Genomic DNA, 26,195 nt, shown 5'->3' with positions numbered 1-26,195 from the left:
TTACATTGTTATGTCACATGATAGATTAAGTTTTAATGTCTCTTTAGACTCTTATCTAATTAAGTGTTACGGTATAAGGAATGTTTGTTTGTTTCTTAATCAGTCTTAAATGGAAATATTTCTCATAGTGTTGACATCAGATGCAATATTTTCTCTAACACGCAGGTAAAATGTGAAAAGAAGTAAAAACATGTTTGAAATTCGATCGTACTTATTTTCTTTTTATGTGTTTTAAATGGTTTTTTTTTTGATTACACAGCGTGATACGCATTTAGTTTATACATTTATGTTTGGTCAGTTGTAACGCAAGTTCTACAACTTACATTAATCACTCTCGACACCTCATTCCTGATTGAATCCACCGCCAAGAGGGTATGGGAGATGAGGCCAGTTTCCCTTTAATGCTGAGCGCCAAGCAAGGGAACTGCTGGTGCCATTTCACGTCTTTGTTATGACGTGGCCGGCCTCCCGTACTCGAAGTGGTCGATGCGCATTCGAAAACGTCATACACAAATTCATGACAGTAGGGTGCTGAAACTTGAAAAAAAGAGTTCTTTTTTAGATAGGGAATCGGTCCAACCGAAGCGACGAAAATCCGGATCGATCCCTCTACAGTAACATACGGTATATACCGAATGAGATATACTATCGAAGGAATTAAAAAAATGTGTCTTTCCGACACGTGCACAGAGCGTCTGACTTCGGATTTTTGGAAGAATACGCGTTTTCCTTGTGCGTAATAAGCGTCCATATAACTTGTCCATCAGTACAAGCATGGACAGTACTTTTTTATTACAAAATCTACCTTTAAATCCCGATTGAGGCAGTGCCTTGATTCATATTATTTTTAGCTCACCTGAGCAATGCTCAGGTGAGTTTTTCTGATCACTCGATGTCCGGAGTCTGTCTGTCTGTCTGTCATCTGTCTGTCCGTCAACATTTAGCTTGTGTATGCGATAGAGGCTGTATTTTTCAACTCATCTTTGGTCAGAATGATTACCATGATGAAATCTAGGCCGAGTTCGAAAATGGATCATCTGGGGTCAAAAACTTGGTCACTAGGTCAAATCAAAGAAAAACCTTGTGTATGCGATAGAGGCTGTATTTTTCAATTAATCTTCATGAATTTTGGTCAGAATGATTACCCTGATGAAATCTAGGCCGAATTCAAAAATGGGTCATCTGGGGTCATAAACTAGGTCACTAGGTCAAACCAAAGAAAAACCTTGTGTATGTGATAGAGGCTGTATTTTTCAAGTAATCTTCATGAAGTTTGGTCAGAATGATAACCTTGATGACGTCTAGGCCGAGTTCGAAAATGGGTTATCTGGGGTCAAAAACTAGGTCACTAGGTCAAATTAAAGAAAAACTTGTGTATGCGATAGAGGCTGTATTTTTCAATTAATCTTCATGAATTTTGGTCAGAATGATTGCCTTGATGAAATCTAGGTCAACTTCGAATATGGGTCATCTGGGGTCAAAAAGTAGGTCATTAGGTCAAATCAAAGAAAAACATTGTGTATGCGATAGAGGCTATATTTTTCAATTGATCTTCATGAAATTCAGTCAGAATGATTGCCTTGATAAAATCTTGGTCAAGTTTGAATATGGGTCATCTTGGGTCAAAAATTAGGTCACTAGGTCAAATAAAAGAAAAACCCTGTGTATGCAACAGAGGCTGTATTTTTCAATTGATATTTATGAAATTTGGTCAGAATTATTGCCTTGATAAAATCTAGGTAGAGTTTGGTTATTGGTAATCTGTGGTCAAAAACTTGGTCACTAGGTCAAATCAAAGAAAAACATTGTGTATGCAAAAGAGGCTGTATTTTTCAGTTGATCTTTATGAAATTTGGTCAGAATGATTTCCTTGATGAAATCTAGGTCAAGGTTGAATATGGGTCATCTGGGATCAAAAACTAGGTCACTAGGTCAAATAAAAGAAATACTTGTGTTTGCTCCAATTTTGATGATACTTGGTCAGAATATTTTTTCCATGCAATCACTAGGTCTGTGTTTACACTGTTATGGTGTATTATGGTGTGTTTCTCAGGTGAGCGACCTAGGGCCATCTTGGCCCTCTTGTTTTATATTTTCTTTATATTTGAATACCATGGAGCGAAATTAAAATTCTGTTTGCTTTTGCAGACTTTACTGATTAATACTTTTCGGGAAATTCCACTTTTTTTTAAATTCATACTCTTCAGAATTCAAGTTTGGTCCTGTGGCAGTAAAAACGAAAATCATTCTGTTTGGAACAGTGAACGTTATATGCCTGATATTAAAGTCACCCGTTGTATATCAGTAAATTACTGAATGAAAATAATACAATAATGTTATGTATTAAATTTATTTCACTAATCTTGCTACCGATCAGACACTCTCTTATCGCTCTTGTTTTTTTATTATCATTTATGTCTGTATATTTTCTTTGCTCATATTATAGCATATATTTTGAAGAATGATAAATATTCGAGTAGTTGCAGAAGTTATCTCATACGAACGAAATACCTGGGACAAGCTTCTAGAGAGTGAATATAACTTGCATAGTAAATCGCGAGTTTGTGCGTTGGTCTTGTAGGAATTGAGACTGAGAATGATGATAATAATAATAATAATAATAATAATAAAAGCACACCCAACACACGTTAGAGCATATATTAACGTCACTCTTATGCAAAGTATTTCACGAAACAATTTTAGTCTATGTATATTCAGGTGGTCTGTGAAAAAATAACGGGAACATTTTATATATTTTACAACGAATCAGATTTTACATCTTGAAAGTTCGTTATGACTACCATTTAATTTATGTTTCTTTTTTTTATAATTCAAGGAACTAAATGAAGAACGACACCGAAACGCCAGTTAAATTAACATTTCCGCGGAAATTAAAGAGTTACCATCAACTTTGTAGTTTAAATGAAAATGAAAGTATTTGACTTATTTAATTTGAAAACAGTACACGGTTTGTTTGAGAAAAAAGCCGAATAGTGTTTAAAATCCAATTTAACTACCCCTGTTTGCCTTTCTCGTAGCGTATGTATTCGGCCATGACTGGGACGATGACGTCAATGTGCCCGGAAGTATTAACCTGCGCGCGCAACTTTCACTTTATCAAAATAACAGAACATGGCTTCCAACAACAATTTCGCCGAAAATATTGACAATTCTGACTCAGATTCTTCGTTTGGGGATGAATTTCCAGAAACTAATGGCATTGGGTACGTTGGCTATCGATTTGTACCGCAAGTAGGCAGTAGCGACGAGTTAAGTGAAAGTGATGAGAGTGAATCCGACGGCGAACCAGAGATCGAAATAGGAAATCTAAGAATGGACAATTTAGATTGGTGCAGTTGTAGTAACTGCATCATTATGAGAACAGAGACTGAGAACATCTGTTGCAGAGAGATCCAGAATGTGCTCACCAAGGAAAAAGATGACAATATTGTGGAGGAATGTATATGTGAGCACCCCAAGTTCAACACCCTGTGCCTGGATAGAGATGTATTTTGTGTTGCAGCCATTACTGTGTCTTCCATGTTCCGGACTGATTTGCCAAATCCTCTGACAGATAGGTAAATACTTTGCTACTATGTGATAGAAAATAGTTTCATTTTTTATGTTTTGCAAGTCACAAATTCACAGAATTTAACATTTATTTATTTATTGTAAGTGGTTACGGGTCTGGTAATAGGACCTCTAAACCCAGAGTATATACGTATAGCAATATGTTCTGTCTTACAATTTTTATCGAAGTCCTTGATTGATCATCAAATCGAAGTAATGTGTTTGTTTGTGTGTTTGTTTTGGGTTTAACGCCGTTTTTCAACAGTATTTCAGTCATGTAACGGCGGGCAGTTAACCTTACCAGTGTTCCTGGATTCTCTACCAGTACAAACCTGTTCTCCGCAAGTAACTGCCAACTTCCCCACATGAATTATCAGAGGTGGAGGACTAATGATTTCCGACACAATGTCGTTTATCAAATAGTCACGGAGAACATACGCCCCGCCCGAGGATCGAATTCGCGACCCCGCGGTCCGTAAACCAACGCTCTTACCTACTGAGCTAAGCGGTAGGTAGAGCGTTGGTCTATGGATCGCAGGGTCGTGAATTCGATCCCCTGGCAGGGTGTATGTTCTCGGTGACTATTTGATAAACGACATTGTGTCTGAAATCATTAGTTCTTCAACAGGTTCGTGTGGTGAAGTTGGCATTAACTTACTTACAGATTTGTACTGGTACAGAATCCAGGAACACTGGTTGGGTTAACTGCCCGGCGTTAAATGACTGAAATACTGTTGAAAAACGGCATTAACCCCAAAACAAACATTTATATTGCTTGCATTACATGACCTGTATTTACATTTACCACTATCTACAAATAGGTAGTAATATATTATAAGGGTAAACATGGTAATGTTACAACTTTATTTAGTATTGGCAAATGATTGATATGCAGCAATAATTTATCTAGTTGATTCATACTTTCATTATTTATGAGGTTTTTTTGTTCTTTTATTTTCTAGATTCTTTCGCTTAACCGCTTACAGACAATTCACTCTATGGATACATGGAAAATTAGGCAGACATAACAGGAGAACAATTCCATCTTGTGTGGTACGTCGTATCAGGGACGTCTATCCTCATTTAGAAGAGGGTCAGGAACAAATTACTGGATTTTTATTTCCTTAACTGGAATTCAAACCAAGAAACACTAGAATTATTGTGAAGTGATGACTGATGGCATAACTTATAAAATGGTGTTGTAATTGAGTGTTAATAATTTTCTTACATATCTCAAGCAGTATATCTAGACCAGAAGTTACATAACTACTTATTTACCACATCTGACCTATTATTTTTGTTTACTTTGTTTAGTCAGTTAAAAGTCTTCTCTTAAATCTTTTAAACGTGTGAAATTTTGACATTTTAACTTGATATTTATACTTGTAGCAATAAAAAGAGATTTGTACATTTATTCTTTGGTTTGCATACAATCTTGGCAAGTAAAGATCTATTCCCAACCCATTAGCTTCAAGCATACAAAAATTACATGGTGATTATTCTTCGGAATAAATGCTGCAGCACCCATCCATCATCCTGATCAAAGTTGTCTAATACTTGTGAAGAACTGGACAAAAAAAAACTTCAAATTCTTTGTCTGCACTACTTAACAGTTTTTATAAATACAGACGGCTTTTACAGTGTCTTGAAACACATTTCGCAAAATGGCCTACTTTTGGCTGTATTGGTTTACTCTGTCGATTTAGGCCTAAAAAAGGATTCCACGTTAGAAATGGAAATTGATTTTAGTTTTGCGTACATTGTTTGCAATTACAACACACTTTTTTGTTGAGATGTGTCCTAATTAATAACTTGGGCCTGTGTTTTATTTGCCAACAAAGCATGCAAAAATGAAATCTATTGCAAAAGTTTATCACTTTTGCTGTAACATTTCTATTACAATGCAGTGCCAATAATCTGCACTTTCTAAAATAATTATAGAAATAGTGTTCACATATAAGAAGTAGATCAGTAGGTCACATTCATGGTCACTAAAAGATGAGTGTACAAAACTGTACATGTTATGCAAATTTTAAAAAGCCTATGCCTTACACTTTGAGGCAAGATTTTAGAAGCTCTTTCCTATACAAGTATATGTAAACTAGAATTGTTGCAGGAGTGACAAATTATACCCAAAAAATATGGCCTTGTCACAGAACTAAGCCAATGTCAAAGCTGCACTTGTTTAACCTTTGACCTACAGAACTCAAAAGCAATAGAGGTCATCTGCTGGTAATGATCAAACTCCCTATGAAGTTTCATGACCCTCGCCCAAGAGTATTCAAGTTATTGTCCGGAAAAGGTTTAAATGTTCAGGGTCACTCTGACCTTTGAAACTCAAAATCAATCATCTTCTGGTCATGACCAACCTCCCTGTTAAATTTTTTGATCCTAGTCCCAAGCGTTCTGAAGTAATTGTCCGAAAACTGTTTAAATGTGCCGGGTCTCTGTGACCTTGACCTGTGATCTACTGACCTCAAAATCATTAGGGGTCATCTGCTGGTCATAACCAACCTCCCTATCAATTGTCATGATCCTAGGCCCAAGCGTTCTCTCAAGTTACCATCCGCAAAACGTTTAACTGTTTCGTGTTATTGTGAACTTGACCTTTAACCTACTAGCCTCAAAGTCGAACTTGACCTATATTTTATCATGTTACATCAGCGTACAAAAATTTATGATCCTAGACCAAAGCATTCTCAAGTTATCATCCGGAAACCGTGCAACTGTTACTAGTCACTGTGACCTTGACCTTTGACCTACTGACCTCAAAGTAAAACTTCACCTGTATTTCATGATGTTACATCTGTGTGCCAAAATATATGATCCTAGGCCTAAGCGTTCTCAAGTTATCATCTGGAAACCGTTTAACTGTTCAGGGTCACTGTGACCTTGACCTTTGTCCCCAAATTCGAACTTGACCTGTATTTTTCTTATGTTACACCTGTGTAATAAAAATTATTTAAATCATGAGTTATCATCCGGAAACCACGAAAACCAACGGACCGACCGCCAAGCTCACTCCTATATTCCCTCCGCCCCACCCCAAACTTTGTTTTGTGGGGGTATATAACTAGAGAACCCCGGGGCAGGGCCTCTTTTCATCTCAGGGTAACAATTTGAACAATCTTGGAATCGGACCACAAGGCAATGCTTCATACTCCCTCCCCCTCCCGGACAGGGCCTCTTTTCACCTAAGGGGCACAATTTGATTAATTTTCATAGTGGACCATAAGATGATGTCATATGCCAAATATCAAGGCTCTACGCCTTGTGGTTTTGTACAAGAAAATTTTTTAAGTTTTCTTTTGGCTGCCATGGCAACCAGAGTTCTGCATGAAATTCAACTCTTTGAACAATTCTGAAAGGGGCCCACCCAAGGATCATTCCTTTTAAGTTTGGTATAATTCTGCCAAGTGGTTTTCAAACAGACTTTTTCGGAAAATGTTGACAGACACCGAGTGGTCACAAAATCAGGAAAGGAAAATCTCACAGAGATGTATGCACAGAAACAACAACAACAATACTCCACTCTTAATTATATTTTTCTGCTTAATGATGCTGTCACAGCCGACAAACAACTTGGAAGTTATTTTTTGCATATATACAAGTATCTACAAAATTTTATCTAATCATAGTAAAATGTATATGTATATATAAGTATAGGATATTATTTTTATTTAGTGAAATACTAGTATCAAAGATCGGGTCCAAATGTAAGTGAAGAAGAGCTTCCATAAGACAGCCAATGGGTAGACTATTCACATATCTGTCCCAGAAGCATGAATATTTATATTTTTCTTCCTTTCAAATAGATTTGTGCTTCAAAAACTGAAAACTATGAAAGAAAATCCCACTGACTGAAAAAGAGGAAATTTCAAGTACATTTACCTAGTTTTATTTCGATAAACCACTGAAAAATTGCTTCAAATAATGTAAACTGAATGATCTGTCAGACAATAGTCGGAACTATTGCCCAAGGTATGAATGTCTAAGGTCAAACAGTCCCATCTACAGACCGGTACACATTCAGTTATTTTCTTACATAACATTAAAAATAAAATTTCAATTTTGCTATATTTCTACTTTAGCCCAGTTAAATAGTTAAAGCTTAACAGTGGTTTGTTGCTTCACATCAGAATTCAGATGTGCAAGAATTTAAAGATATGCATGGACATTAACTAAAATGGTTAATATCTAAACTTGTGAATAATCAATTGCAGTAAATTAGATAATTAACCATTAAATGCTAATATATAATTTTCAATGCAGTAAGTCATCAAAATCATTTCTTAGAAAAACATTCTATCTGTTTTTTAACCTAAAATGCAAATTTATGATAGTTCATATAACAAAGAATCTGTGAAAAATTCTCGGTAAGAAATAAAAACAACAATCTGTTAACTGACACTTGAACTTATAATGAATAAAATAACAAGGACAGCTGGATTAAATACAAATGAACTTTTTCATGATACCAATCTAAACAAACTGATAATTTTAAAGCAACTGGTTCACAGATACAGATTTTTTTTGAATTTCAAAGTTTAATAATGTACTGTCCAAATTGAAACATGGACCAGTTTATTATAGAAATTCAGCAGGGTAAGGGTAAAAACATTAATTTAATGGGGGTGCAAGATATCTTTAGAAATATGTTATGCAATCAAAATATTTAAGGTGTCATAATTATATAGCTTTTATATCAAAATTATACTGACTAAATGGCGAAAAGTGCAGATCTTGATCAGACTGCACAGATGGACAGGCTTATCATCTTCTAAATTGGTCGCAAAGGCAGAACTAGTCGTGTCCTGCATTGTAAAGGTTAACACAGATACCTTTTAAGAATTACAGCATATATACAGTTGCCAGTAAAACAGTTACTGTTTTAAAATATTATTTTTTTTAACCAAAGTTTCTGAACATGCTGCTTTACTGTTGTAAGGATGCATCAAGTACAGTTTCCAACAGATACTCGTGGAATAGTATACCTTACATTCATACAGGTTACCCCACAGTGCAAAACAGAAAATAAAACCATAACACTTTATAGTTCATTTGTATGTACATAATACATATAAGGCCTAAAAACAATCTTTGTTTCCAGTAACATGCTCAAATAAATTAGGGTAGGTAGGTCGGAAATTTTTTTTTTTTGAACATTTTTATATTAAGGGAGACTTTTCGGAAATTATTTTTGTGTCAAAAAATGAATACAAATAAGGGGGTTATGCCTTTAGAGCATCAGGAAGTTGATTTCTAACATCAGCGACAACGTTTAAAGCATAACAAGTGTAGTTTGTCAACTTTTTGTCAAAAAGTTGAAAAAAATTATTCTCAAAGGTCATAAAAACTTTTTTGGTCGGGCCAAAAATTTAGGGTAGTCGCGATACCGGAAACAAACAATTTTTCTTTTTACGCCTAATGAAAGCTGTACAAATTCAATTCCTTTGCATTACAAAAAACAGCTAATCATGATAACAATCTTCTTTAGAAAAAAAAAACAAGGCATCACATAAATCCAGTCCTGTCTAGGACAGTAATACCTGATTAGGTTTTTTCCAATTCATAAGATAAGAAACTTTCAGCAAATCACACAGTTACACACATCAGCTGAAGTACCCATGTTTTCACCAAATAAACATTTTCTATTTAAGAACTAAATCTAGATACTCGTTTTCTAATTATCTCCTCTTTGTTTGGTTTTTCTTTCCCAGAAATATTTTTTGGAAGACTTCGTTTCACGGGACGTTCTGGCAAATGGTTATTCTTTAAACTAAATGCAGCACTGTCCATCAACTTGTGAACATGTTCGTACGATTTCTCTTCATACACTTTTTTCGCTACCCACTCTTTAGACATTTTGGGACATTCAGTCCGATATCTTGCTTCCCCCTTTCGCTGTCCCTTTTTGATGATGGCCTGTGATCTGTTCACATTAAAATTGTGATCCAGTGCTGCCAGTTGAGTCCGTGCATTCATTACTGCCCTGCTGTAATGAAGTCGCTTTGGGCAGTACTTCAACATCAGTGAATAATACGACTCCAAGTTTCCTGTATGGCAAAATTTTGAACACTGTCTTATGTCCTTTAGAAGTCTAGGGTTAATCACTATCTCCTTGAGGGCGAGATTGGCTGCACTGTTGGGCTTTAACCATTTGGTTTTTCTTTGGATTTCTTCCCCTAATACGCCATGGCGGCATTCGGTGACATGATTACCTGGGAAAACATGAACGTTTGAAATGTGCTGCAGGACAGATACCCAGCATTCGATTAGAATGTCCTCATCACCATCACATGTTGCACAGGAATACCATAAGTGGTTAACAATGGATTTCCGCCAATCTTTAAGTTTTTCACAACCTTTCACTTTAGACTTCTGGCTTATTTTCTTTCCGACAGATTTACCAATGTGCCTCACATCAAACTGATGGTTGATTTCTGGATACTCCTTTTTCAAGACGGACCGTATTTGGATGTGCTTGTCAGTAGTAAGAGTGTCAATTGAAACATTTGAAGCCAGTAGGTGTTCAATGCATTTCTTCAGACCATATTTCTCCATATTTACAGAGTTTCCTGCTTCTGTACACTGGGTGATATAGAAGTCTAATATCAAATTTGTTTTTAGATCCATAAGTGTGTAAGTGCCATATTTAGCACTAAATCCAGGTGAATCGCAACGACCGTCACCTGCCACAATTACTGTCAATCCTCTGAGTTTGCGTAAATTTTCCTCCTGATGTTGTTTTCACATACTGTTAATCACACCCACAAGAACACTATCTTGGATTCTTGAAAATGATGATTCACTAATGAAGGTCATTTTCATCAGATCAGTTAGACGTTTCACCTGGCTAAAAGCTGCTCCACTGAACAGTACCGCTGCAGACGCTATTACATTTCCTGCAGCCTATTTTCCAGCATCAGGCTGTGACTTCCATGTAAAGTCATGGTTCTTAATACATTGAAATTCAACAATCAACCTGGTTCCCCAAGCAGCAACCTGCGTAACCATACTTGAAGCGCCACAATAAATACATAACACTAAACTAAATATCTGTTCCAGTGATGAGCCAAACACTAAAAATGTTCGGTCTGTAATGTCCTGGTCCTTTAAATCTGTGATTGACTCGTCACTGGAACTGGAAGACTGCATGTAGTTCGGATCAGTCCTTTCATTGTCCTTGTACGTGAGGGAGACGGAAGATGAATCTGAAGAGGAATTTTGATCTGTATCTACATTTAATGTCACAGTGTCTTCACTGACAAAAGATAAACTGTTAACTGCACTAATGTCTAATTCCATTGGTTCAGCAGTTGTTTTTGCTGGAGTGGACATTTTTTGTACACGCGAGTATGTATGGTCAGATCTGAATACTACTGGGGGCTGAACAAAAGAAGTTTCCTCTGTCTGTGTTTCAATGGATCTTGTTTCGACAGGTTCTGTCTTAGTACTACCTTCTGCAGTCTTTGATCTTCTCGATTTCTTTGTTGGAGATGGCTGAAACGATAACAATAATAACTGAAAATTAAAAATAAAGGAAAAGGTTTACCACTTCTCATAAAACAAGGCAGTCTGAAAGACAGCTAAATCCCCCGCCACTGCTATGGATAGTGAAAGGGTAAACCTTTGATTTTAGCTGTGACCTTGACCTTGAACTGACATGGCTGACTCATAAATTCTGCACATCGTCTTGATGAGGTGATCATTTGACCCAAGTTTCATGAAAATCCTTCAAGGGGTTTAGGAGATACAGAGCTGAAACCTTTGACCTTCAGTTGTGACCTTGACCTTGAGTTGACATGGCTGACTCATGAGTTCTTGATTAGGTGATCATTTGACCCAAGTTTGCTGAAAATCCTTCAAGGGGTTTAGGAGATATAGAGTGGACACCAAATGGAAGGCTCAAACCTTCGACCCTTAGTTGTGACCTTGACCTTGAGCTGGCATGGTTGACTCATAATTTCTGCACATCGTTCTGATGAGGTGATCATTTGACCCAAGTTTTATAAAATTCCTTCAAGGGGTTTAGGAGATATAGAGCGGACACGAAATGGAAGGCTCAAACCTTTGACCTTCAGTTGTGACCTTAACCTTGAGCCGGCATGACTGACTCATGGGTTCTGCACATTGTCTTGATGAGGTGATCATTTGACCCAAGTTTGATGAAAATCCTTCAAGGGGTTTAGGAGATATGGAGCGGACACGAAAGTGTTACGGACGGAAGGACGGACGGAAGGACGGACGGACGGACGCAGACCATTCTATAAAATATATTAATTCATTTTACACAAGTGGCTGCCTACTCACTTTCTAAAGTTATTATGTTTAAATGTATTTGGATATTTAATCATTTTCTTCTCCGTCATTTCAGAAGATCATCTTAAATGGTAGCTTTATGTTTAAAATTCAGACATATGAAAAACTTTAATCTTATAAACCTTCAATATGTGTCTGTAACATACACTGAAAACTGCGTGATATGTAATCCTAAACATTAAATATTTCAGAAATTCTGGTTCAGTATTGACAATAATGAACAAGAGCTATCACAACAAGTAATAAATACCCAAATTTGATGTTGATACAATAACTGTTAAACCATGTGATCATGACCTTTGACTTAATAAGAGTGTGACCTTGAACTTCAGCCCAATGACATGAGTTGTACATTCATTCTAATTGTTTATAAAAATGTGCTCTCATGATGATGCAAATAATTGATGCTAGTTATATGAAATATTTCCCAGCAGTTTACCAAATATGTAGCAGACAATTATTAATGTTTTGACCTCGCATTAGTGAGCAATTTTGAGCAATTGTGCTACTGTCAGACTTAGCGGGTTTGAAGAGTGAGTGATTTGGGTTTTACAGCGAATCAAGCGGGCTTGAAATCTCTCCAAGAGTTATTCAGTCAACTGCATAAAAATGCATTTGGTCCTATTAAAATAACTTAGATATTTTCATTCAAAGCATTTTATTTACCTTTAAACACACTGTATTGCTGATGTCACCAAGCACACGACCATGTTTCACATTCTTCCTACCAACTGTGTTTGTAATGTCCTGAAAAATATATATTTATTTTTTCATGTCCTACATCAGGAGGAATATGTTGCTTAGATGTCAGGAGTATTGAAATTACTGTCTCATTGTTGTATTTCAAATATTTTACCACAGAAAATGAAAGTACAACAATGCAATATGGTTGTAATAGCTGTAAGCCGCTAACTGATCAATCATGAGAAAGTGTCCACAACCATGCTCAGTGTTTGGCAGGGGAACAATTTAGGCCCTTCCTGAATAAATGTGTTATCACAACTTTATCTGCAAACTAATCTGGTTTTAGTATGGTTTTAAAAACAGATAATTTAAAATAACTTCCATTAACAAGAGCTGTCTGTAAGACAGCGCACTCGACTTTCCTCTTTGCCAGTAAAAACTTTATAAAACTTAACCAAAAAATCTCAGTTAAAAAGGGGCATAATTATGTCAAATCAGAGTTATGGCGACTGTTTCTCCTGGTGTAGACTTTGATAATAAATAACTACATTAAGTTTCAAGTCAAGTCAATAGCTTTGATAGTAACAGATATTTGACTTAATAAAAAACTTTTACAAAAAATTCTAAGTTAAAAAAGGGGGACATTACTCTGTCACAATTCAAATCAGAGTTATGTGGATTGTTTTTCCTGGTGCAAACTTTGATAGTAAATAACCATTTTAACTTTCGAGTCCATAGCTTTGATAGTAACAGAGCTATTTGACTTTATCAAAAACTTTAACAAAAATTTCTAAGTCAAAAAATGGGCATAACTCTATCAAAATTCAAATCAGAGTTATGGGGATTGTTTCTCCCAGTGTAGACTTAATAGCAAATAACTATTTTAAGTTTCAAGTCAGTAGCTTTGATAGTAACAGAGATATTTGACATTATCAAAAACTTTAACCAACGGCGATGCCGACACCAGGGCAAGTGCAATAACTTTACTTTTTCTTCGAAGAGTCAAGGTAAAAATCATATACTGTAGAAACGAAGTGATCGAGATTTACCTAAATGCACTTAAATGTATATATTGCTACACTAATTCAATAGTATGTTTAGAAAAGTCATTCAACTCATTACATAAGCCCATTATGTCACCATCAAATTGCAATCAAATATGTCATATCTCAATCAATATGTGCAAATCATGTATAATTACCATCATGGAAATACAAAAGAAAACAGTTATTCTGTGGCCTGTATTTAAAGAATTATTTGCATGTAATACAAAACATACCTTTATCCCATCAACACTTGATTTATGGCTACTCAAATCAACCAGTACAGAGAAGTCTTCTTCTTCAAGCACACCTTTGTGATCCTGGAAAAATAAAATGCAATTATAGCAAATTCTATCAGTGGAAAACAATACCCAAGTACATAATTTTTGACTGGTTTTGATTCTACTAACTCTGGTTGTATTTAACCAACATTTGTGAAGTTTTAACTAACAAAAATGGGCAGATACTATAGTATAATTACAGAAATATGGTAATTCAACTATAATTACATGAATATTATTTTCTAGGGGTGTTTTTTTAGAAAAACAAATAGAACTTAACAGTTAACCCTTGTCAATAGTTTTGGATCAACCCGCTTGTAAACTGACAGCCAGTTTACCTAACCAGAGCAAGAGGATTCTGTGCCAATATGGAATTGTTTTATGTGAGTAAATAACAACTTTCCCACATGAGTAAGATGTGGAGATTTGACGATAGTAGACATCATGTTTTGCCTAAGTCTAAATAATAAGAACACCTGCCTCACTCATAACTACCTTCACATAGATATTGCGCTCTAAAGGTCTATGTCAAAATGCCAGAAACTTAGTTCTTTTTTCTTACGAATGATGCTACACATTTGAAAATTGCAAGTAATTTAATGATTAATATAGGAACAAGGGTTTTTCTAGCTCTTTTTGGAACATAGCCTATACCCCAAAAATTGGGAATTTTGAAGCGTAAATATTCCAAATCGGGAAATATTTAGCCCAATAGGATATAGTAATGATGTGTTAAAGCACTTTCTCATACACATGTTTCACATTGTACAGCCACTCTTCCGTTACAAAACAAAACTGTCCATAATTTGGTTAATATTTGTGCAATTTTGATGAAATTTTTTTTCAGAATGTAGCTTTTAATTTCTAATGACTGGTAAATACCAAACATGAGCGATTATGATTTTATTAAAGCAGTGTATTATGTTTTTGTGATTTAAATTGATTATTTATCATAAAATACTAGTGTATACCAAAAGTAATTGAAACTCGAGTGTATTAATGCTTTTAATTAATATAAAAATGAAAACTTGTGATCTGATTCATGTTCGTGAACAGACTGGTAAATACCAAACATGAGCGATTATTACTCTATTAAAGCAATATATTATGTGTTGGTGGTTAAAAATGATTATAAATATTAAAATACATGTACTTACCAAAAATACATTATCTTAAAGTTTGTTATTTATATAGAAGACAAAACTTGCGGTCTGTTTTATGTTCACGAACATGACTGTTAAATACCGAGCGTGCATGATTAATTATTTTATTAAAGCATGTATTTTTTTGTGGTTTAAATTGATTATAAATATCAAAATACATTCAAGTACATTAATATTGCGTTTTATTTACACACGATCCGTTTCAGGCCGCAACAAACATTATCTGTATTGCCTGGGAGATTCGTGGTCGTGGACTGAAATGAAAACACCGAACATGAGTAAGTATGACATCTTTTACAAATTGAAAGGAGTTCTCATTTGAAATAATGTTATTGAATAGGAAATTATAATGCGGAGTCGAGTTTTCTATCAAACGTAAATAGTACCGACTTGATATTTACATTAAAGATTATAATTTACAGTTGTTTTTTTTTTTCCATCTTTTATATAAATATTTTGTTTAGTTCAATTACCCATTTTACTGTTAGTGCTGATTGGATTATAACACATTTCTTAATCAGGCACATGCCGTGCGTGTTTGGGGTCAAATTTGTTATCGGTAATCATTTAATTGAAAGCGCTAATTGGATTATAAAAACTTTTCTAATGCAGTTGATTCAGAGACAGATGAGCAACAGATATTGAATTAGTTCATACTAAATTTTTGCGTCGAGTATTATCCGCTCTATATGGTGAGCTTGGACGTATACCAGTATCTGTTATTAGAAAAATCAACATTATAAAATATTGGATTAAAATCCTTTAGCATCCCGATAATTCATTAGTTAAACAAACATATATGTTCCTTAAGTCAGACGTTGACAACGGTATAGACTATAGAGGTAAAAATTGGGCTAGTCAGGTAAAAACAATACTAGATACACATGGATTAAATTACATTTGGAATCATCAATTTATTATAGATATTCCATTTCAAGTTATTAAACAGCGTATTTTTGATGTATATTTACAACGTTGGTACACTGATATTAATAACTCGGCCCGCCTGCAATCATACTGTATCTTTAAACACAACTTTGAAACTGAACAGTATTTAAATTGTATATCGGATGATAAATACAAAATTGCACTGTCGAAATTTAGAACATCCTCGCACAACTTATTTATTGAAACAGGTCGCTATGATAACACTGAACGCAATCAACGTATTTGTAAATCTTGTAGTATGAATACATTAGAAAATGAATATCATTTCTTGCTAGTGTGTCCCAACTACCGCGAACTTAGAAAAAAATACCTTAAACCTTATTACTGCCGATGGCCAACTTTGAACAAGTTCGATTCGATTATGAATTGTAAATCTAAAAAGTCAATAAATCAATTAGCTAAATTCATCTTCTTTGCAAATAAAATCCGAATTGCATAATTATAATAATTTTTTTTGTTGTTTTAAAAAGAATAGAGTAAGAAATATATATATAAAAAATCAGTGGTTCACTGTTTAAGTAGAAATATGAATCTACGAATGTCCTTTTCTATCTGTTTTGGATATGTTTTCATCTGCTTATGTTTAAAATGTATTGTGCTATAAGCATTGTAATATGTTTAATGCAATAAAATGATATTGTATTGTATTGTATTGTATTGTAGTTGATTGAGAAACTAGTGCACTGGCGGTTAGCTTTGATTAAAAATAATGCCTAGCGGCTCATTTGATGTATCGAATTAAATCTATTAAAATAAACGAAATACGTAAGTTTAGGCAGACAGATACTATAGTCATCTAAGGTATATGTAATACAACATGAGGATATTCAATTATATGTGTTTTAACAATGTAATGTTTGTTGCGTAAGCAGTCAACAGAATATAAAATATAAACCTAATAATTAAGAAGTATGCAAATAAATATCAAGTCGGTACTATTTTCGTTTGATAGAAAACTCGACTTCGCATTATAATTTCCTATTCAATAACATTATTTGAAATGAGAACTCCTTCATTTCAATTTGTAAAAAATGTTATACTTACGAACACGAATCTCCCAGGCAATACAGTCATGTTTGTTGCGGCCTAAAACGGATGGAGAGTAAAAAAAAAATACAATATTAATGTACTTGAATGTATTTTGATATTTATAATCAATTTAAACCACAAAAAATTATAATAATGCTTTAATAAAATAATAAAATAATTAATCATGCATGCTCGGAATTTAACAATCATGTTCGTGAACATGAAACAGATCGCAAGTTTTGTATTCTATATAGATAACAAGCTTTAAAATAATATATTTTTGGTAAGTACATGTATTTTAATATTTATAATCATTTTTAACCACCAACACATAATATTTTGCTTTAATAGAGTAATAATCGCTCATGTTTGATATTTACCAGTCTGTTCACGAACATGAATCAGATCACAAGTTTTCATTTTTATATTAATTAAAAGCATTAATACACTCGAGTTTCAATGACTTTTGGTATACACTAGTATTTTATGATAAATGATCAATTTAAATCACAAAAACATAATACACTGCTTTAATAAAATGATAATCGCTCATGTTTGGTATTTACCAGTCATGTTCGTTGGCATATAAAACAGATTGCCCGTATTGTATTCTATATAAATAACAATCTTTAATGTGCTTGAATGTAGTACATTTTTGGTATGTACATTTATTTTAATATTTATAATCATTTTAAACCCAAAACACACAATATATTGCTTTAATAGAATAATAATCACTCATGTTTGGTATTTACCAGTCTGTTCACGGACATGAATCAGATCGCCAGCCATCTATTTCAGATAAATTAAAAGCATTAATATGCTTGAATTTTAAATATTTTTGGTATGCACTAGTTTTTTAGCATAAATAATCAATTTAAATCACAAAAACATAACATATTGCTTTATATAATAAAATAATAATCGCTCATGTTCGGTGTTTAGATATACCGTTTTTCTGGTAGCATCTGCTGTTAAAATGTTTATGACATATCAAACTTCGTGAAGTTTTGAAGAGCAAATCTAATCTGCCAGCATTGCTAAGCCATTTCTTTCTCAAAGTCATGTCTGATTTACAACTTGGAACGGTATGAGTTTTTAGATCAGGCGTGCCTGAAACACTCCCACACCCCTTTACGATACACCGAGGCATTTTAACGTTATTCCTTGATATAATTACCCAAAAACTATGTAATGACACAGAATTTATAGCAAAGACAACGAATATCGGATGAATATGTGTTGACAATTTCAGCTCTTCCGGTAGAATGAGAAATATTCCGCGAAAGATAAAAGTTACTGCGCATGCGCGATATTTGGGCACACTGACGTCATTCGTTCACACATGGCGGACTGCAGGTAAACAGCGGTATGAAGAAAAAATTAATTCGCCTCAAGGGTACATGGACATAATAATCTTTGCATAAGCGGAAAAGTACTTCACACATGAATATAATTATGGAAAAAGTGGCTGTTCAATGTTGCTCAATCACCTTTAAATAACGACCCTCCCTTCTTAAGTATGTTCGCAATAAGCACTTCTATAACAGACGGACTTTAGAAAAATAAGCAAGGATCCAAACAGTTGCCGGTGTTATGAAGTATTTCGACCCCCCTAGAATAATGACCCCCCGGTCATTATTCTATAGAAAAAGTGACCCCCGGTCATAGTATTATGACCTCCAGATCATAGTACTATGACTCCCCCACGTGAAGTAAACTGAACCTCACGAAGAATATTGACTCCCATAAAAAAAACGACCCCCGGTCATTTGGTCAAATTTAGTGATAACTCATGTATCTAAGGCCTAATTGCTGCATTTTATGCCCCCACTCGGGGGAGGGGGGCATATAGATTTGCCCTTGTCCGTCCGTCCGTCCTTCCGTTTGACCATTAGCCCCAGATACCATCACTTGACACAGAAATCAGAGCATTCCGCAACGGGAAAAGGGATTCTATTTCTAGACGCTGTATCTTGGTGTATACATTTTTTTTAGGAAAATAATAATTCACAATACGTTCACAAAACACACCAGTGTCAATAATCCCTGCAAACTTCGGTATGGAGTAATTCTTCAGAAGAAAACTGTACAAGAAACTGCTAGCATAGAACTTAGTATTAATAGAAGTTGCAATACTTAGCAGTGGCAGTAAAGTACGGTAGCGGCAACAATAGAAAGTAGTAGTAGTAGTAGTAGTAGTAGTAGTGGCAGTGGTAGTGGCAGTGGCAGTTGCAGCAGTAGCAGCAGCAGCAGCAGCAGCAGAGGAATAAGTGACAGCAACAACAGCAGCAGGAGAAGAAGAGGCAGATGTACAAGACGTATTAGTGGAAGCAGGTATAGTAGTATCAGTAGTAGCAGTTGTAGTAGTAGTAGTAGTAGAAGTAGTAGTAGTAGTAGTAGTAGAGAAGAAGAAGTACATGTAGTAATAGCAATAGAAGTAGCGGCACCTGTAGTAGTAGTACAATCAAAATGTTAACTATTGGCAATGGAGGGTATTAGAGTTGTAGATCTAGTAAAATTGTCCGTTAGGTTTGGTGGGGATCACTTTTTAATAGATATTATCGTCGAAAGTCTTTTTAGGAGCCGGTGTTTTACATGGAAAGAGTAACTTTTTTTAAATAGAATAATGTCCGGGAATCGATATTGTATGAGAGTTCGAATGTAGTAATTTCGGCAGTGAGTATTTTACATGGAAGGAGTCACTTTTTCTATAGAATAATAACCGGGGTCGTTATTCTATGAGATTCGAAGGGAGTCATCTTTAGGGAGTCAGTATTTTACTTGGAGGGGTCAGTTTTTCTATAGAATAATGACCGGGGGTCGTTATTCTATAGAGTTTTCAAAGGGAGTCAGTTTTTTATAAGGGGAGTCAATATTTTACAGGAAAGGAGTCACATATTCTATAGAATAATGACCGGCGCTAGAGGGCGCGAGGGGTGCTGCACATTTCATTATCTCTCATAAAGAGACTCAATCAAACTGTGTCTATTATGTTGATTGTTATCGATCATTGCTTCCACAGGATCTTTTCACAAATTTTATTATTGTATATGCGTTTGGGCATACGCTTAGTAACATGACAAACAAAATTAGTTTAATTCCAGTGATGCAAATTTTAAACCAATACTTGAAATGGCGGACGTTAATGTCCGCATAATAGAGAGTTTGAGATTTCAACCTTAGCCTTCCCCTTCAACGTCTCTTGCGAAGTTAACGCATGAAGTTGAAGTTCGATTAAAATTCCTTGAGATTTCAAACTTTAGAATGAACCTTACTTCATTTAATCCGCCCTTTCAATTTATCCGTAATTATGATCGTTTTTTGTTCGTGCATTTTGATATACTTTTCAATTGTCCAACAGGGCAGGGCTTTTACAAGAGGCTTTAAAAATGAAAATTAAATAAAAACATTTCAATTAATATAATTATCGCATGGATATTAGTGCGATTACGATAAAAAAGCGAAACACGGTGAACAATGTACAAATTCGTTGGTGTTGCTCCAAACATTTAGATTTTGTATAAAATGATGTCAGTATACAATGTACGATTGTAAATCATACATGAGAGGAAATAAAAATGATAATCATTTCAACGTATTTTATTGTTGATGGTGTTCTTGAAAGATGATGCAGTTAATATTTTTCAAACAAAAACATGAAACGCCAACTATTACAGATGCATTTGTCGAAATACTTTGAAATTAAGTTAAATATATGCGATAAAGCAAACACAAAAGGCATGACCATAAAATATAAAGGACAGATTCATCCGTCATGCTGTTGAATAGTATTTCATAGTTTTTCTTAAACTTTAAGGTTTTTTCACTTTGAATTGGTACTGTGTACATCGAATTCCTTAAAAGACGCGTTTTACTTGTAGACACTCATAAACAATGTACATGTACCTGATTAAAATTTAACCTTTTAAAAGATATGTTGATAACATGAGCCAATTTACACAAGTTACGAATACATTTAACAAGCGAATTGAAATAAATGTAAGATACTCTCGTGATATCATACGTTTTGGCATCATGACACTCTGCGTGATTTTGTATAATGCCAAACTCTCAGACAGCACAATATAATCGTGCCAAGTCACCATGTGTCTAGCGAAAAAATGTTAGGTGGAGAGGGAAATTGTCACACAAAATAACATGTGGGCATATACATGTGTTTGTTTGAATATACTATTTTATAAGTAAAGCATGTGCAGATCCAGGAATTTCGGTTAGGGGGACACAACTTTAAAGAGGGGGGGGGGGGGGGTCACCATTTCAGGGCGGGGTGGGTGTCACACCGAGTTTTAAGACCGATTTTCTTTGTGAAATGTAAGAATCAAAGGGGGGATTGACCCACAATGCCCCTCTGCCAGGCCATTGGTCCATGCATGTAAAGAATGGAGTTATCCCATACGGCTAACAGGAAACTTCTCGCATCATGATATCATAGATCTGAAATTGTCTGCAGAATTTTCCGTCTTACTAGTACCATTTTATGTTTATAATAAAAACGCAACTGTCGTATAAAGTGTCAGACAGAAACGGATTGTTTTTATGTTGAAGTGAAAATAAAATGTTCCACCAAATGATAATCGCGCGTAATTATTTATTTTTCAAGTAAAATGACTGTCCTGCCATGTGCCTCTATCTAGATTTCAGTCTTTGATGCCGAGTATGTGGACAGACTAGATGAGAAAAGACTGAATGTTTGACTTTCGTGATATCACATCTTCAGACGTTCAAAACTTCACTTCATACGACAAAAGGTCCATCTAGTACATGTATAATCGATACCGCCTGGGGACACAATTATGCCGTAGAAGTTAAAGTTTGAACAAAATCTCAATGGTTCTCAAAATCAGTTGATAACTTCATACTTCCAGGTTCAATTCAGTGTATTTAGTTAAAATTATTAGCCATACAAAACTTCATTATTCTAATACTTATTGATAGTGTTTCGCATCAAAATTAGTCTAATTATACATATGGATAATTGAATAACTTAATAAGCAGAAATCCTGAAACAAAGCTTTTTATTTCACATACTAATAATGAGAAGTCTTAGGCTTACTTGATATTACATGGAAAACTTTAGTAGCAACGTCTGATATAAATAAAATACCCGCATATCGGTGACGTGTTACCCCAAATATATATGAGAGACGTTGAAGGAGAAGGCGAAGGTTGAAATCTCAAACTCTCTAATAATTGATCCGACAACTTACGTGCAACTGGAGAACACACAGGATCTTCTCCACTCCACTTTCCAGAGTTGCCACTAAGTATACACTGTCGCTGCGCACGTGTTTTTAGAGTAAAGCTAGTATCGCATTTTACAAAAATAGTGTCATTTATTTGAAACACTGAAGACTCTGTATATTTAATGTTACTACTTGTATAATAGTCACCATTGGTAACATACGTAGGTCCCTTGCATGTAACATTCTTGCACGAGTGATTGAGATTAGACCATGTTCCATCAGACTGACACACACTGTAGATGATTCCAATTGAATAAAACGTTTCCACACATTTAAGATAAATATTGGTTCCCAAAAACGTTTTTCCATGTGTATATCGACTCCCGTTAGTAAATGTGTAGAATGCATTTTGGGGTGGTGTTGGTGGATTGCAGGTTACTGAAACACAATTTGGTTTCCGTCCAGTCCAAAAACCGTCACTCTGGCATGTTCTTAATACATGCTGATTATGTAATGAAAATTTGTCATCACAATTCGCTTCGATAACTTCATTAACTGGTTTAATTCCAGAGTAGTAGATATTCTTGTTTGAATCTAGATAATACCCATTATCAAAACTGCCAGGATATTCGCATCCTTCATTTTTCATTTTACAAGTCGGTATCTTGTCACTCCAAAGACTTGAATTTATGCAAGTTAGCGTGTGAGTACCAGCCAAATTGTAACCATTGTCATCACAATAGAAGTACAAAACCTGTCCGACAGAAATCCGCTGATCTTTTGGACTTACACGCAAGTGCATCTGTAATGGTTTTGAAGGTGCATCACATCCAACTGAAATACAATAATCAGACGCTCGGAATTTTGTATGTTTAAGAGTTCTGATAAACAGTGATAATGTATATATAACACTGTATTTATTAAAATTCTTGATTAGACATTTCAAAAAAGCTACATGCGAAATTCCTTATTCCTATGTGTTTTCCGTTGCATTTTGTCTTCGCCTGAACGGCTACACAATGACTTTTATTACATAATTGATATATAAATATTTAATAATTATAATGAGTTTGTAGGGGTTGTTACAAATGCTAAACTTGCATTAAGAGGAACTATATACCAACTTACCAAATGTCATGTAGGAACAGAATGCAGATATTTCGCATAGTTATCGTCTAGTGTGTTTGTTGTACGTTCTTACCTGTTTGCGAAGATTTATCTCCTTCAATGTTACTTGTGTATTGTGGAATTATAAAATAAATACTAGTACATACATCTGTTGTTCATTTACCTGTACTAACTTTTGCACAGTCCGATGTGGCGTTGTATTTGCCATTTAACTGACAATACATATAGTCACCAGTAAGAAAATAGGAGTTCCACACGTGTATTATGCTTCCAACAGTGTTGTATTCGCCAGATGTACTTCGTTCACCAAATACTATTTTCCCCTGGCATCCAGATAAAGGGGTTATTAGCGGGCAACCTTCAGCATGGGGAATCAACATACCTGGAACGTTGTGAGATGATATTGTCCATTATTACAAGAAGACAACACTTGTTTTCTACGACGACACTGCTGTTTTATGGGAAAGAAATGTTTAAACTGACAAAGAAATATCAGAACCGGTCGACATGCTTTTTAGTTACTGTTAACGATTAATAAAATACAAGTTACTTTGTAAAATAAAAACTACAACAACATTTCAAAGGGTGAAATCTAAAACCGCTTGTGATTGAAAGATAAATCAAATACGCACATTTTCATTTTTTATATCATTAAGTATTTGATAGTAAACAATATATAATTGAGTGCAATGTCACTGCAAATATGAACAAATAACATATAGTGTGCACGAAACTAATACACTAAATGCAATATAATCACTTTACATAGGACATTGGCGACAATACTTCAAAGTATGTGAAAGCAGGTGAGACTAAAATGAAAGTTTAGTTTATACAAATTTGTTTCAGCTCAATTGTGATGAAAGCTTCAAGCTTATTGTATCTACTCTCGAGTCCGCTTCCTGGAAAAACCAGTACTGATGTCATATGAGAAGTCATGGTCGTGACCCCAGTAGGGCTGGAACCCACGACCCCTGAATTGAACGGTTGACACCTTATTTACTAGACCACCGCTCCCCTCCTGAAAGTTTGTATTGAAGGTTAACGTTTTTACTCTTCAGGTTTTGCTTGCTGTTGAAATATATGGCGCCGTTCTTGATTGTAGAAATAAATCCGTCTTATTCATACAACTATTCTTACATTTTACATCATTATTTTCTTTAAAACGATATTATATGTGTTTTGTAAGCGATACGACTTAGATGGTTATTCAGTACTATGAAGTGACCCATGTTTCCCTATTATTCCCCGTCTTCCTCGTTAATTCATCAATGTAAACATAAAATTGTAATTTTACAATGAAAACTGTCCTAAGCTTTCAGTCCCAAGTATGAAGCAAACCTTGTTAATAGGAACAACTAAGCTATTAAATCTTACAACTTTGTTTAAAGGTATTACTTTTGTAGAACCTTTCCTCTACTTTATTTCATAACAAAGGATCCTGTATATTCGACTGAACAGTAGTAAAAGCATAAAGCGTTATTTACACTTTTTCATCAGTGAGTGGAACCATAAACTGGTTTGCAGCAATATCTTTTATTTATATAAACGTTTACCTCCCGCACATCCTCTTTCCCATTTGACTACCGTCCGAAATTCTATCATACTTCTTATTCAATTACAAATAGAGGTATAATTCATTTTCAACCTCGTTTTGCTTAAGAAATAATAAGTTCCTTAACGTGGTTTATCGTAGAATAACCTGAGTTTTGAGTTCTTATGCGTAAGAATATATCACGAAGGCCGTAGATAAATCACACTTGAGAACTTATTATTTCGATTCTAACACGACAAACTTGTATCAACAGTGTTAGAAAAAATGGTAACTACTTTTTACGACCGTGCTACGCACCTGGATCGGATGACGTCATTGCACGCGAGTGGTATAATGCAGAATAACCCGAGATACATTTTGCTCTACATGTATGTAGGTTATTTGCTGGTCGTATTAGAATACCAAATATTTATCATACAACTATCCTTATAAAGTAAGTAGGTTAAACCCCCTTAAATAAAGATAGCTGGATGCCTTTCTTACTTGGATTGATTCGATAGCTTGGATAGATGCTAAGAAACACAGCTGTGAAAAGACTGTGATTCAAGAAATTTTGTCATAGGTCGTCGTATCCCTCACTTCACCCCTAAAATGCTTTCTCACTGCAATATCATACTAGCTTTGTAAATCTTTTTCACTTTTACAGCAAAGGTTTAGAAGTAACATTCTTTCAGTTCATAATTTGTTCAATGTTTCTTTCTATTTATTTTGTACTTGAGTTCTAATACAGCAGTAATATCGATCAAATTGGCAAAATGCAAGAACTTGTTTACCTTGGTCTTGAGAATCGCCTAGACGCATTGCCTGGTGGTGCGGCAAGAACGTAATTAAAAATACTTGTATCAGTAGGTGCTCCATTGGTAAAAATATCAGCTGAAATGACCAAGATATTTGTTAGAAACACTAGCAGCAAAGTTAAAGATATATAAAACGGCGATGACGTGTGTACCTTGTGCCAAAAAGATAACAACTTTTATCGATTATTTGTATATTCATGGTACATGACAATCTTCTTATCTCCGTTTGCGGGAAGCATGTCACAAAAGTTTCTTCAAATTTATGCTATGTCCTTTTCTGTGATGAATCTTAACCATATAGATCTAAAAAGGTCATGAAATTGGAACGAATCATGTTTTTAAACATCTGTGAAACAATTCCCTCGGGAAGGGAAAAGTGTATAAAATACAGTAAATAGATTGGATCACCCCTAAGATGTTACCCTGTTCAGTAATTTATGACGGGTAAGAATACTATTCACTTTAGGG

At 34.8% G+C, this 26,195-nt stretch overlaps 3 protein-coding genes across 3 annotated transcripts; 1 reads left to right on the top strand and 2 right to left on the bottom strand.

Moving 5' to 3' along the window:
- The first annotated feature begins 3,132 nt into the window (after nucleotides 1–3,132).
- LOC128555964 (P2X purinoceptor 7-like) lies at nucleotides 3,133–4,698 on the top strand. Its single transcript, XM_053539819.1, has 2 exons — nucleotides 3,133–3,578; nucleotides 4,533–4,698. The coding sequence occupies exons 1-2, from the start codon at nucleotides 3,133–3,135 to the stop codon at nucleotides 4,696–4,698; spliced, it is 612 nt and encodes a 203-aa protein (XP_053395794.1).
- A 3,650-nt stretch (nucleotides 4,699–8,348) lies between these two features.
- Nucleotides 8,349–10,314, bottom strand: LOC123530712 (uncharacterized; the record flags this gene model as incomplete). Its single annotated transcript, XM_053539818.1, has 1 exon — nucleotides 8,349–10,314. A coding segment is annotated over one exon (1,089 nt), but the record flags the coding sequence as incomplete, so codon positions are not given.
- LOC128555963 (uncharacterized) lies at nucleotides 10,220–25,799 on the bottom strand. Its single transcript, XM_053539817.1, has 7 exons — nucleotides 25,704–25,799; nucleotides 23,539–23,757; nucleotides 22,272–23,081; nucleotides 15,721–15,779; nucleotides 13,856–14,065; nucleotides 12,559–12,639; nucleotides 10,220–11,073 (listed from the first exon to the last, which is right to left on the bottom strand). The coding sequence occupies exons 1-7, from the start codon at nucleotides 25,786–25,788 to the stop codon at nucleotides 10,483–10,485; spliced, it is 2,055 nt and encodes a 684-aa protein (XP_053395792.1). The 5' UTR covers nucleotides 25,789–25,799; the 3' UTR covers nucleotides 10,220–10,482.
- Between the last annotated feature and the right edge of the window lie 396 nt (nucleotides 25,800–26,195).

The sequence above is a fragment of the Mercenaria mercenaria genome, chromosome 3 (genome assembly GCF_021730395.1).
Source record: "Mercenaria mercenaria strain notata chromosome 3, MADL_Memer_1, whole genome shotgun sequence".
Classification (NCBI taxonomy): domain Eukaryota; kingdom Metazoa; phylum Mollusca; class Bivalvia; order Venerida; family Veneridae; genus Mercenaria; species Mercenaria mercenaria.
The sequence above is the reverse complement of the archived record's forward strand: the minus strand, read 5'-3'. Positions and strand labels throughout refer to the sequence as shown.